Source organism: Nelusetta ayraudi, unplaced genomic scaffold (assembly GCF_046127955.1).
Source record: "Nelusetta ayraudi isolate G7.1 ecotype Tasmania unplaced genomic scaffold, CSIRO-AGI_Nayr_v1 ptg000026l, whole genome shotgun sequence".
Taxonomy (NCBI): domain Eukaryota; kingdom Metazoa; phylum Chordata; class Actinopteri; order Tetraodontiformes; family Monacanthidae; genus Nelusetta; species Nelusetta ayraudi.
The window spans coordinates 8,602,693-8,616,998 of NW_027466076.1; the positions used below are offsets into that span (position 1 = coordinate 8,602,693).

General features: G+C 45.8%; 1 protein-coding gene across 1 annotated transcript; it reads left to right on the forward strand.

Moving 5' to 3' along the window:
• The first annotated feature begins 40 nt into the window (after positions 1 to 40).
• On the forward strand, positions 41 to 12,165 carry brap (BRCA1 associated protein). The gene is made up of 13 exons (XM_076029623.1): positions 41 to 415; positions 630 to 794; positions 1,260 to 1,470; positions 1,724 to 1,913; positions 2,081 to 2,194; positions 3,044 to 3,192; positions 3,666 to 3,741; positions 3,830 to 3,968; positions 5,303 to 5,412; positions 5,493 to 5,582; positions 5,681 to 5,784; positions 7,174 to 7,313; positions 10,881 to 12,165. The coding sequence occupies exons 1-13, from the start codon at positions 337 to 339 to the stop codon at positions 11,111 to 11,113; spliced, it is 1,800 nt and encodes a 599-aa protein (XP_075885738.1). The 5' UTR covers positions 41 to 336; the 3' UTR covers positions 11,114 to 12,165.
• The last annotated feature ends 2,141 nt before the right edge of the window (positions 12,166 to 14,306 follow it).

Genomic DNA, 14,306 nt, shown 5'->3' on the forward strand with positions numbered 1-14,306 from the left:
GTGCGATACCATTTTAGACACTGTAGGTGGCAGTAGTGCGCCTACGCATGAAATCAGTGACCTCGAAGAAGAGACGCATGATAGAAACAGCTGTGAAAACACACACAGCAAGATGAAGTTTTAGAGAGCTAAGTCGTTTCTGTGTTGATTATGAGCGGAGACGAACCCAGTATGATTTAAATACGGTCTTAACGTGCTCTTGGCTGTTCGTCGTTCGCTCCCGAGACCTTAGAAGCGAGGTTTTATGTAGCCTTTAGCTCGCTCGCCATCAAGGTTTAGCTAGCTGCTGCTCCCGGGTTGTGTGTTTTTGTAAAGTAGCGGCTTCATCTGTCACAGATGAGCGTCTCCTTAGTCGTCATCCGCCTGGAACTAGCCGACCAGTCTCCTTCTCCTCGGGGTTTCCAGTATTGCGCTGGTGAGTCGACACATTTAAAAGCTAAAGACTCGCTTGCTAATGTCTTCGGCAAGCTAAGCGAGACAGCACCTACAGAAAGAGCTTTTCGCGACAGGATACCGGGGTTTCATTCAACCGGCCGATTATTGTCTCTCCCCCCACCCCCCGATGCTGTGATTTGATGTACATCCACTTTGCCCACTGTCGTCACAGCTGCTCTGTGTCTTGTCTTTAGCCGAGGCCATGTCAGATGAGGCACTGCAGGAGAAATCTCTGGGTGTAGCCAAACACACCCTCAGCGGGAAGAGTGATCTGGAAAGAGTTGCTATATTGCACCAGCACATCGGAAGCAGAGCCATGGGGGACATGGTCATCGAGACATTCGAGCCCAGCCCAGCAGGTGAGGTCACGCATGTCGTTAGACAACGTATGAGGTGCAAGAAGTTTTGTGCACACTGCACTACTTTTGACCATGGTCGACCTCTTACTGCAGCACCTATATTTCTTTTTTATTTTCTTGTTATGGTGTAAATATATGTAGACTTGTATATATTTTTATATTTAGTTTATGTTGTTGTTTTGTTTTTTTAAATGCACATGTTAATGTATACTTGGAGATATAGATATATATATATTTCTTTTATTTTACCACTGAGTTGCACATTTGTTTACTTAAAAAAAACACAACAACTCTTGTTGACTATCTTCTCGTTTTGTTTCTGTTCTTTAAGCTAAGTAGAGAGAACGAAGACAAACCGCAGTCAAATTCCCTCTTTGGCACGCGCAAACTAGGCCAACTAAGCAAATATTTTGTGTGCTATTTATTTTACATCAGAAGAAATCTGTTCTGTGTTTCTGACTGCAGACAAAGGAGGAGGTGCAGGCTCCAGCAGTGCCTCGGCGGAGCAGGCGGTCCGGGAAGGTCCGCAGGGCACCGAAGGCCCTCGGGACGCCGGCGATTCTGCAGGCTCCGCTCCCGACTCTCCATCCAAGCAGCTGCCCGATCACATCTCCTTCTTCAGCGGGAACCCTTCGGTGGAGATCGTCCACGGCATCATGCACTTGTACAAGACCAAGTGAGTCCAGTCTGGCGTTGTTTACACCGGTTGAACAGAGCTGCTCTACTTAAGTTGTGCGGATATTCCTGTCTGAGAATAAACCACTCTGATACTCAAGTGGTCGTTTCAGCGTCGACATTTTCTCTGCCAGGGCAGTATTTTGATCCAAGTCAACAGTAATAAACAATCATTCTAAGCCCTATTAAAATGTCTCGCAAAAACAAAACAAACCAAACCAAAACAAGCTGTTTGCCGCTTCGTCCCGTTGCAGCAAGATGACGTCGCTGACGGACGACGTGCGCCGCAGCGCCATGGTGTGCATCCTCACCGTCCCCGCCACCATGACCAGCCACGACCTCATGAAGCTCATGGCGCCGTTCAACGACGTCATGGAGCACATGAAGATCATCCGGGATTCCACCCCCAACCAGTACATGGTCCTTCTCAAGTTCTGCACGCAGGTAAGAGTGCGTCCTCTTTTCTTTTCTTTTTTCTCTTTTTTTTCCCCCTTTGAATCAGACAAAAGAAGGGTTTTGAATCTAAAACTGAAGGTTTGGGATGTAAAACTGAACTAATGAGTTGTTTTTTTTTACTCCCCCCCCCCGGCACCTCCTCGCTGATCACTCAGGCAGACGCAGACAGTTTTTACACCGCTTGCAACGGGAACCCGTTTAACTCCATCGAGGACGCGGTGTGTCAGCTGATCTACGTGGAGCGGGCTGAGGTCATCAAATCTGAAGAGGTGCGTGCAGTTCCCCCGAGGTCTTGCTACAGCCGCTCGAAAAGACGAGCCTTTTAGGTTTGTGTGTGAAAGAGCAAACGGAGGAAGCGGCTGCAGGGTCGTCTCACGGCCGCACTAAGGCGGTGTCTCAATTCAGGGTCTGCACCCTGAACAGCGTCCTCAGTCTGAAGGAAGCGTTCTTCGAGGACCCGGCCTAGAAGGACGAACCAAACCCCGCCTCCTCGTAACCACACGGGAAGGTCTAGCCTTCGGCGTATTTCCTCGTTGCGCCGTTCCTTCCTGCTGGCCAACCCCGGAAGTGACGTTTTAATAGCATCAAGCTAACCATTGGTTCGCCCATCTAACGATGTCGTTCGATGTTCAACTAAGTAAAAACCCTACGTTAAAACTGCATATTTTATGTGAAATTTCAATACTTAAATTTATAGGAAGTGTCTTTGCCAGTAGGTGCCGCTAATTTCAGCTGACTTCCCAGGATCTCAGGATGCTTTGCAGCAGCACGCAAAGTATCATGGGATACATAAGTACGCGAAGGATAGTGGCGGTGCATCCTTGGAAATCGGCTAAAAACGAGGGCGCATTCCGAGCACGCATTCCGAGCGTCCTACGGACTTTTGGGAATTGGGACGAGCCTTCGGCGCAGTGCCATGACGCAGCTTCCTTTCAAAATGCGTACTTCAAGGATGCAGACCCTGAATGGAGACACAGGATCTCAAGTCTCCACTGAATCATCAACCGGCCCCGCGCACTTCCCGCCGACAATTTCCTCTCGATCGGTTAACGGCACGTAAATTATTTCCCGTCTCCGGACTCCTCCCACTCCCCTCTCCGCCGCCTCCACCTCCCCAGGGGGCCAGCCTGCCGGTGATGGAGCTGACTGAGCTGCCAAAGTGCACCGTGTGCCTGGAGAGGATGGACGAGTCGGTGAATGGCATCCTCACCACTCTGTGCAACCACAGTTTCCACAGCCAGTGTCTCCAGCGGTGGGAAGATGCCTCGTGAGTAGATCGATCGCGCGCACACACACACACACACACACACACACACACACACACACACACAGACAGACAATGTCAAAGCGTTTTCTTTTTTAAGCCATTTTCACTTCGTGATACGCCCTGTTCTCCTGTTTTACAAATGGCTTTTCAACCATTCAGCGCAACTTCCGTCCAATTAAATTCACGATCGGAAGGTATTTGACCCATCTGTCCAAGTTTATGTGCATTTTTCTCAGGCACACCGTAATACACTCTCATAAAGCCGACCCATAGCCATGTGACCCACATGCATATAGCCGCTTCAGTCACTTCAGTCATCACATGCTCTTTCAGCAGAGTCCCCCTGGTGCTTTCTCAAAGCTTCAGCTCACGTGCCGGTTGTTTTTGTCCTCCTGTCCTTTCACAAGAAAAAAAAGGGGGGTCACGGTCCCACATGTGACCTCACATGAATGCACACCTTCTGCTTTGTCCAGGTGCCCCGTTTGCAGGTACTGCCAAACGCCGGAGCCGGTGGAGGAGAACAAGTGCTTCGAATGTGGAGTTCAGGAGGTACCGGAGGATCTCGAGGCCGCCCTGGTTTGGTTTCTCTCCTTCCGTTTGACTCGTCTTCTCTCTCTCGCTCTCTCTCTCTCTGCAGAACCTCTGGATCTGCCTGATCTGCGGACACATCGGCTGCGGCCGCTACGTCAGCCGCCACGCCTACAAGCACTTTGAGGAGACGCAGCACACGTACGCCATGCAGCTCACCAACCACCGTGTCTGGGACTACGCAGGCGGTGAGTCCGAGGCGCTTTTATGAGAAATAAGCGGCTGTAAAACTGCAATAGCGTAGTTTGTCCATCAGAGGGCAGGAGACACCCGAGCGTGCTGCAGCTCAGGGCCAAAATTAGGGCTGATCAGGAGTTGTGATGGGAACGAACTGGTTCGAAGAGCCGGCTCCTGATTGGCTCGGAGACGATTTTTTTTTATTTAAAAATGAAGAATTTGTGCGATAGAGAAATGTAAAAAAAATTAATATCAGAAACTGGATGAACGGAATAATGAATACCATAACACTCGGGCACACAAGCTTGGCATTTAGGGGTTTTTTTTGAATGCCAATCTGAGCTAAACTGAAATTTTTAGCTGAAAGCTGCTTTTTGTTTGTTTTGCAATTTTTCGTTTTGTTTTGATGTTGGTTGATGTGTTCTTTCACTTGTACGTAGTTGTATTAGCATGTTTATTTTGGTATGTCGCATTTATTTTTTAATGTACTGTGTTCCATGTTGAGTGTATGAATACTACACATTTCATATTTTTGATCTCATGAACATTAATTATTAACTTTAGCACATCGCTTGGTCATAAAATCTAAGGAACCGGCTCGGGAGCCAAAAGGGCCGGAATGCCCGTCGCTAATCAGGAGTTTACAGAGGTCTGAAGCTTTGAATAAACTTAGGCGACGCTTATTCACAGTCAATCAATGTTATCTACCTGATTCGAAACTCATTCCTCACCGTCGTCGCTGCAGAAACAAGCCTTTAGATTAACATCTGCGCCACTTCTGTGCTTTGGTATGCGTCGTAATGCTGGCTCGACGAAAACTTCCCCGTCCCAGCTATGCTGCGCCCAAATATTTCATTGTTTATTGTAACACGAAACGCAAGAGTAAAGCTTGGTTGTTATATTCACCTGGTCTGTTTTCGAGCAAAATGAAAAAGTGCAACAATTCAGCGCTGAAGCCCGAAAAAAAAAAGAAAGGTGTCAGTGTTGGAGCTATTTATCATTTTTGTTATATTCAATTATTTTGTTGTGTTTGGCTTGTTCAATGTACCTTTAGTTTGATCATAACATTTAGCATTTTATAGCTCTGGAATGCTAGATTTTCTATACATACGGGTCTGTAAGCATAGGGGGCAGCACTGGGAAGGGTTGTGGTTTTTACCATGGCGTAAGAACTTCAATTCTCTGCCTGGACCATGGACTCTGTCGCATCCCTGCGTGAATTTGCTTCCTCTGTGCCTTCACGGAGGTTTGATTTGATTTTGATTCGTTTGATTTTGTCAGTTCAGTTTGGATATTACGGACAAAGAAAAGGACCAATGACTCTCTTTTCTCCGTTGGTTTCCAGATAACTACGTGCATCGGCTGGTGGCCAGCAAGACGGACGGCAAGATGGTGCAGTACGAATGCGAAGGGGACCTCTGTCAGGATGAGAAGATAGACGCACTTCAGCTGGAGGTACGGCGTCGCAGCGCTGTCACGCCGCCGCTCCTCTTGTCGTTGAGTCGAACTGAGATGCTCGGACGTGTCGCCCGCAGTACTCGTACCTGCTGACCAGTCAGCTGGACTCCCAGAGGATCTACTGGGAGAACAAGATCGTTCACCTGGAGAAGGAAACGGCCGAGGAGGTTGGGGAGACTCGTTTTGTTCTCTCAAAAGCGTTTCAAGGCTGCGTGTCGGGTTCCTCGGTAATACGCGGCCGCTCTCTTCCCCCCCCCCCCATCAGATCATCAACATGAAGGCCAAGTTCAAGGAGACGCTGGAGCGCTGCGACAACCTGGAGCGCCGCCTCAACGACATCTGCAAGGAGAAGCAGGGCGTGGAGAAGAAGTAAGTGGAGGTTCTTTACGCTCGTGTGCTTCAGGAGGTCCAGGATCGCACGCTAGGTGAGACAGAGAGGGCCGCAAGGTTCGTGATTGGTCACATGTCGCATTACATGGCAGTGAACTGTTGGTTTGGCAGAACCCGACGCGATTGGGCACGCCAGGAATCAATAAAGTGTTAAAAAAAAAAAAAAAAAAAAAGTTTAAAAAGTGGCAAGTACAGATAAAAGAATGCAATACTATACTGTATAACATGATAAGTTGCAACCAATGAAATGCAAAGTATCATACTGTACCATTTAGTTTATAATAGTGTTGTTGGGATTACTCCATAAAAGTAATCCAACTACGGATTACTGATTACTCCTTTAAAAGTAATCGAATACTTTGTTTCATAAGTAATCAATTACTAATCACTTTAGTTAAAAAAAAAAAAAAAGAGTAACAGTTGTTCAGTGCTTTTGAATGAACTTTATAAAGTGAAAATTTTGCAATTCCAGATATTGCCTCTGTCCTCCTAACACGAATGAATGTCTGCTCTCTGAACACAAACTGCACATTTCACAGAACAAACCCATGTACGGCACTGGTGGGCCAAACTGTTAGAATAATCTGCAACGTTGCTGTTTTTGGTTGTTTTTCTAAATTTCCGACATTATGTGGATAATAAGAAATTTTTGGCTTGAAAAATATTTCAGAAAAGTATCAGAATCCTAACTTGATCAAGTAATTATGATGTAATTACCAAAGTAATCCGTTGCATTACTCCATTACTTAGAAAAGTAGTTTAATGACAGTAGTGGATTACATGATTACTCGGCAACAATGATAATGATACTATCAACAGTAATAGTATAATTAATAATGATAATAATAACAATAATGATGTATCAGTAAAAACCTCAAAAGAGAAGAAGAAGGTTTGAGCCGCTTTTGAGGTTTGTTGTGTATCTGCGGTTGGAAAGTACAGGACACACAGTTTTCATTATTATTTGATTATGAAACATTTACCTAATTGAAATTGGGAACGCATTCAGATTTCACCTGAACAGAATACCGGAGGGTGCAGTTGAGATTTGGCAGTTTCCACCGTGGCCTCAGCGTGTAAAAACAGGAAGAAAAAAAAACAAACCACAACAAATATTTGATGCTTGACTTCCAATGAACGGCAACAGATTGTCCTCGCCACCCGAAGCCGTTGGCAGCCAATCGGTATCATTTTCCCTTCCCTGTTTGCACAAGTCGAAGCATCTGCTGGGAAATGTTGCACTCTCTGGTGGGAGGAGGGGGAGAAGGATTTATAAAAAAAAAAAAAAAAAAAAAACCTGTGGGTCCTCCTTGCATAACCTAATCACAGCTTCTCAGGAGAGTCCTGACTGACCCTGTGGCTGTGTAGGTGTGCACAGCTGAACAGCCGCGTGACCAAGCTGAGCCTGGAGCTGCAGGAGGAGCAGGAGATGAACAACTGCCTGCGAGCCAACCAGACCCAGCTGCAGTCCAGGCTGGCTGAGGAGGAGCGCAAGGGCAAAGAGAGCGGTGAGTGAGTCAAAAAAAAAAGAAAAAAAAAAAGAAAACCAGTCCGCCGGGGTTCCGACTTGCACCCGGCTGGTTTTGGTGGCCAAAGCACGCTGAGGGGTCACGCCAGGGCCAATCGCAGCCACGCAAACCCTCGTTCTCCATTTATGAAGAACTGCCCCCCCCCTGCCCCCCCCCCCAAACTAAAGTCAAAGGAAGCGATTCGAAAACAAAGCTTTAAAGAGAGCAATCAAAGAAGATGAAATGCTGCATTCCAAGTCTTGAATCTGCGCCGCGTGAAGCCACGTCCCGCTCTTGTGCAGCAGCGGCATTCGACTTTCAAGTTTCTTTCAGGTTTCAACTTTTATTTGTCCCATGCACGACGAGAAATGCGATGGCAGCACCTCCAGCACTGTGCCAATAAAAAGATCAAGTCGACCAAGTAAAATATGCTAAATGGACTGCACCTCTATTCCAGCACCTTCACGGCACCACCAAAGCCCACTCGTACACTAATGGGTGGCTCGGGGCTACCAGTCCCATCGGGAGCAATTTATCAAATCAAACTTTATTTATATAGCAATTTTCATGCATGAAAAGAATGCAACCCACAGTGCTTCACAGATTAAAACAAAAGTAAAATGTCAGAACATGCAGCAAAATGAACAAATAAAAGCTCATCCCTCCCATCCCCTCAAATGGACCCGCCCCTCCACACACACACATACGTCCACACTCATACACACACACGTGGATATGGATTTAGGGTTCTGTGTCTTGCCCAAGGACACAACGTGGACACAAAAGGATTTGAACCGCCAACCTTTCGGTCATTGGGCAACCTGCTAAAAATAAAATACATAAAAACTAAACTTAAAAAATAAAAGAAATAGTATACATATATCCACACCCTTATACACAATCCTATACAATTGTATACATAATATACAATATATTGTCAATTTAAGTAATATCATTATTATTATTATTATTATTATTATTATTATTGCTCGCTAGCATTATTCTAATATTCCTCAGAGCTTCCCATCACCTCTGGCCTCACAGGCTCACTCACTCTAACACTCCACTCACTGTATTTCTGACCCCGCGCGGAACAAAAATAACAACACAAAATAAACTCCTGAGGAATCTGGATCGACAGGACGGAGCGAGTCCCCGTCTCACACAGCGGCAAACAACAAGAGCCGCTCCGCCGTGTACAAGGAAGCAGGTCGCGTTCGGCCCCGAGGACCTGGATTTACTCTGCAGATTTGAAAGATCGCTTCCGCGTTCGCGCTCTGGTCGTCAGCGGCCGTGAGACGCAGGTCAGGTCAGGCCGGGGCGGCTTGAAGCGCAGCGGTATTTACGAAAGTAGGGCAGCGTAAATGTCACGTTCCGAGAGCACACACGCACCTGAGTGTCCTTTTTTTTTTTTGTTTTTTTTCTTTCCCCTTGACTCTGCAAGGACGCGCATCGCTTAAACATGCGCTCAGTGTTTACGTGCGGGTGGCGCTTGTTTAACGACAGCTGTTTAATCCTCTCAAAGTGTTTTCCCCGCCCACGAGGCTCTTTAATAGCAACGTTTTTCCAGTTGTTTTTTTTGTTGTTTTTTTTACATTTGTATGATGGGCGAGTTTGAGTGTCTGCGGCGTCTCTAATATGTCATCTCCGATCGGTTTATTTGTCGGCTTTCGGGCTGTTTATTGGAAGTACACAAGGGAAAGGAGACGGCCATTAGGGTGCAAGTGAATTATTTTATTGGCCGGTGAGTGATAAATAAAATGGAACGGATCCTGAGGAGGCGAAGAGGGATGAATGAATGGAGCTGCTGAATGGAGGTTCTGGCGCTGCTGGTGATTCTGGATCAGTACGTCACCAAAGTCCCAGATTGTTCTTGTGATCTCCCAGGCACAATGAGAGCCGCCGGTTCCAATAATGACGTCCTTGATATGCTATTTTTCTATTTTTTCTGGGAATGACGGAGTAGTGGAATCTCGACTTCTTGGAACTCATTGTTAGAATCTGAATCTTAAGATAAACTAAAGCATGTCTGAACCTGACCTGACCTGATCTGATCTGATCTGATCACTCCAACGACAAGAAACACAAGGGGAAGAAACGGCAAGAAAAACAAAAACATCACCCTCCTCCAGCCAGCAGGGGGAGGCTGTGTTTGTGAAGACCCCCCCAGGATGTGAAAGTTCACACCATGAGTCAAATTTCACCTTTGCCGTTGACTTCCAAGTTAAACTCCTCCACCCGGTGGTGACGCAGCGCGGATTCACCGTCTCGAAAGTCCGTCAGACTCATTATTTCTGATCACGTTGTTATCTTGGTTGGTCTTTTCTCCTTTGGTAGATCTGCTTTTCCAAAAAAAAAAAGAGCAGCAGTTTACTTTGCGGCGAGGAAGTTGACCCAGCTGTGGTGTGTTGGCCAGCGCTCCTGTATACATTCTGTCACATGGTTGTCGATTTTCCTCAGCTGTGCTTCTGTTTTTTTGTTTTTTTTTCCTGCTTGGCAGCCATTAGCCAACGGGTTCAGTCACCAATGAGAGCAGCAGCAGAGAATAATAGTAGCTGCTCTGTGTAGAATTACAAGGTGTGGCAGATGTTTATCTTGAATCTGAATCTTGAAACAGACGGCCAGGTGGTGATAAGTTGTCTTTTCTGCTGCCAGGTGATAAAGAGCTTTTCAAAGAGCTCTTTAGTCCGGGTTCTTCTAGCTCGAGTCCATCTTTCACTCCTCTGCCGGCTCTGTTTTTCCGACGTGTTGTGGTGTCACAAAGGGCGCCGATGACTCTTACAGGTTAGCGACTTCGCCCCTAGCCAGATGTTTGTCTCACCCGCCGAGCCCCCCTGACAAACACTGGAAGAGTCAGTCAACAGTTTCAGCAGGAAGCTAAATCCAGAGGTGGCAACAGTATTGACATTCTGTACTAAGTAAAAGTACGGATAAACTTAATTAAAAAAAATACTCTATTGGTTCAGTATTGGTTCAACTTCTTTACTCAAGTAAACGCCAGACAGTACAGATTCCGAATTTACTCGAGTAAAATTAAAAATTATCCTTTTTTTTTGTTGCAATTAATGAAACAATACATGTGTTGATAAACCCGAGGGACTCCAAATAACTCGCCCTATAAAATATGATCCAGTTTCATATTAAAGTACACAACAGGGTAGTTTAAATGGTTCCATCTCAAGCAACAACAACAACAACAACAACAACAACAACAACTATCGTAATAAGTGAATTACTTTGATCAGAACACAAAAGTAACAAGCTTATTTTTCCAATGTAAAGAGTAGAAATTACAGATATTTGTGTACAAATGTAGGGAGTAAAATAACAATATACATAGATACCTGAAAAATAGTAACAAAGTAACAAAGTATTTGTACTTTGTTCCTTCCCATCTCTGGTAAATCTGAGGTTGTTGGGTTTTGTTTTTTTTTTGCTGGACGCCGTAAACAGAGAGCTAAAATCTGCATGGGCTGCAAACCTCACCATCTGAAGAGGGCCGCAAGGTGCGACAGAGCGCTGACGAGCCGTGTGCGTCTGTCTGTCTGTCTGTCTGTCACCCCTCAGGCGAGCTGAAGGACGGGACGATAGGGGAGCTCCAGGAGCAGCTCCGCGACGTCATGTTCTACCTGGAGGCCCAGCAGCAGATCGAGCACCTGCCGGCCGACGCCCGCAGCGAGATCCAGGAGGGGCAGATCAACATCGGCGCTGCCGCCGCCTCCGACGGCGGTACGGGCCCCGCAGGAGCCGGCGCCGCCTCGGCCCGAGGCCGGCGGGGCCGCGGCCGGAGGAGGAAGTAGTCGTAGTAGCAGTAGGAGTCTGCCGGAAAACACTGGAACATGCCGCTGCCTTTCTCAGTTCGTGGACACGTTTCTTTCCGTTTCGTGTCTTCTTTTTTTTTTTTCTTCTCCTTTTTTTTTTTTTTTTCTTGCAGTCACTTTGTTAACGCGTCGACGTCCTTGTGGTCCAAGCAGCAGGAAGTTAAGACACGACACCGGGGCACTCGTTCGCTCGAAGCAAGAGCGAGAAAAAGTTTTGCGAACACGATGGATGGATGGATGGATGGATGGATGAATCCTTTCTTTTTTTTCCTGTTCTCGGGACGTTTGTCTTTTACCGCTGGATAACATTCGGCGGCGTAATGTTTGATATTTATTTGATTCGAAATGCCACAGTGGTTGCGCCGATAGAGTATTTTTAAATGGAAATATTGGCCTCTCTTTACTGGGAGTGCGAAGAAGAGATGGTACACTGACATTCGTCACTCTTTTCCCCTCTCAAAGCCTTCAAGTTTCGACTTTTTTTTTCTTCTTTTTTTGAAGAAAGTCAAAATATTCAGATGTCTCTGTCCTAAAGCCCTTATTTTTCCGTTCTGCAGAAGTCAGAACTCACACACACACAAAAAACCAACTCAGGATGATAAAGCGGTGGACACTTTGGCTTTTCTCCCCGTAGTGTTGCAAAGTCATGCCCACTTTCAGGAAGCCCCCCGGCCAGAGGCAGGAAGTATTTTCAGTTGGCTGCTTGAGGCCGACGCCGCGTTAGCGCCAACATCTCTGAGGAGAGGGGAAGGTAGTGCCATTTACTTGGAAACCAAAGTTTCTTAAACGAATAAGAAAATAATGCTCTTAAAATTAGAAATGAAAAAAGATTAGCGCTCTTATTTTATTACTGTCTTTTTGTTCGTGTAAAAAAAAAAAAGAAAAGAAAAAAAAAGTCATGCTTTTTTTGACAGCTCTAGGACATGTTTATCACTTAATCACGATTCCAAGCAATGTGGATCAGGATGTGATTGTTAATGACAGCAGCAATCAATGTGTCAATTGAAATAAAATAGGGATGTTTTCATCAATCGTTGTTCATACTGTAATGGATCTGTGTTTGGAAAAAAAAAAAGCATCAATGTCTCATCGTGTATAAAATATAAATGTAATCACTTCTAATCATGCTTTTTATGGACCATCACTTTCAATATTGATACGTAGGATTCACTGACTTTCAACCGAGAGATTGGACCTACTGCCACTGGCACAGCGCCCCCGACTGGCCTGGCATGGGACTATGGAACCTTGGTTGCCTGCCCAGCAACCTCAGGCAGGTACGCGGCTGTCTCGTTTGGACACGCACAGGCGTTAGATAGTGCCAAACTGTTTCTGACGGACGGTTTTGAAAGTGTGCACGAGGACAGTGTTGATCCTCTTAATGCACACACAAAACAAGGCGGACGACCTCGGTGACCTGTGTGTGTTGGAACCACATAGAATGTAGGGTTTTGTGTGCACTGATCACACGTTATTTTGGAAATACCGGAGTTCCTCTGGATCGTGTGATCTTTGTCTCATTGACGGGAAAGCGTCGGTGGCTTTGCTTGTCTCAACAGGAGGATCAAAATAGTGGTTTCTTCTGCTGTTTGTGCTAAAGTCGTATTTTCGGGGCCCAAAAAAAAATAGATGGCAACACGCACTCTCAAATAAGAATGTTAATGCAAAAAAAATAACAGGTCAAGGCCCAAGCAAAGTGAATTAATTAAGTAACATGACACGTCGCTCCATCCTCATTTGAGGCGCGAGCGAGTGACATAGACTTGAAAATGTTGCGTGGCACTGAAGAGCGCTTCAGTGATACGCCTGACTGCTGCAGTTTAAAGGGGAGGAGGGGGGCGGCGGTTGAAAGAACTTCTCGGTCCGCCCTGAGGATGACCGATCGGCCCTTCCCACGACTGCACCAACAGTTTACTTCAGCGACATGCGGAACGTAAACTGTGTATACAGAGGCGGGCTGCCGAAAAGGGCCGAGGGAAGCTCTTCCACCGCCGGTCAAAGGACGGTTTGTCACCGTCGTCCAGGTGGTCAGATTTTACGAGAGAGCCATCGGAAGCCAGTTCTCACTGGATTTGTTCAATTTGACAAAAAGTAGTTCAATAAATACAAGGATTTTTTTTTTTCCCCCTCACGGGTTGTGCAACGTGTAAAATATGACATTGCACGTCATCAAGTGCACCTGCTGCTTGCTCGTTAATGCAAGTATCTAATCCGCCATATCACAAGCCATCAATCAACTCGGTGCATTTAAGGAATGTGGGCGTGGTGAAGATGACTTGCTGAAGTTCAAAGCGGACATCAGCGGACGGATTGAAGTGCCTTTAAACGTGGCGGAAGTCACAAAACTGCTGCTAATCTACAATCTCTACGGTCTATTTATTTATTTGATTATTGATTCATTTATTTAATTAAAAGGGACAAAATAAAAAAAGTAAAAATGTCAGCATTAGCCAGAGGCTACTTTCCATCTGCAGTCTCTGGCAGGTCAGACGAAGTAACAATACTAATGAAAAATACAACAAATTAACAACACAATAGAAGAATTTGACAACTGACACTAAGAAATTAGCAAAGACAACGAAGAGGATGCATAACAACTTAAATTCAAAATTAGTGCTGACAGATCTGCTTTCTTTTCAGCCGCTTTACAGACAAACATATTCATCCAGTGAGCGGCAAAAAAATCTTTTGTTCGTTGCCAGATGTTAGACAAGCAGGACCAGACCGGTTTGCGACGAGAGGGAAATGACAATTTAACACCAGTAAGCACCGGCTAGAGCCGCCCCGAGGTGTTATCACAGACCGTCTGCCACTCGCGTCACCCAAGAGCAGAAAAACTCAGATTGCAATTTTAGAGGCCTCAAGGTTTGGACAACCCATGATTGGGAAAATAACAAAAACCAAAACGTTGGCCACGTCAATATGGACCAAAAATCTTTGAGGGCACCTTGTTGAATCCATATGAGGCATGGGCAAACTACGGTCCAGGGGCCATATGCGGCCCGTTGAGTTTTTTAATCCGGCCCGCCGAACTTTAAGAAATTATATTAATAGTAAGTAAGTAATACGATGGCCTATTTCATCCATTTTTTTCAGTGTTTCAAGAGTCATTTCAATAAAGAGCTAAACACCGTATGGCTTCAAAGATAGACATTAAAGCACATGTTTTCTA

Coding starts and splice junctions, on each gene's coding strand:
- brap (XM_076029623.1), top strand. CDS start 337: ATGAGCGTCTCCTTAGTCGTCATCCGCCTGGAACTAGCCGACCAGTCT. Junction 2,195..3,043: donor AGGTCATCAAATCTGAAGAG/GTGCGTGCAGTT, acceptor CCACCTCCCCAG/GGGGCCAGCCTGCCGGTGAT. Junction 5,785..7,173: donor AAGCAGGGCGTGGAGAAGAA/GTAAGTGGAGGT, acceptor GTGGCTGTGTAG/GTGTGCACAGCTGAACAGCC.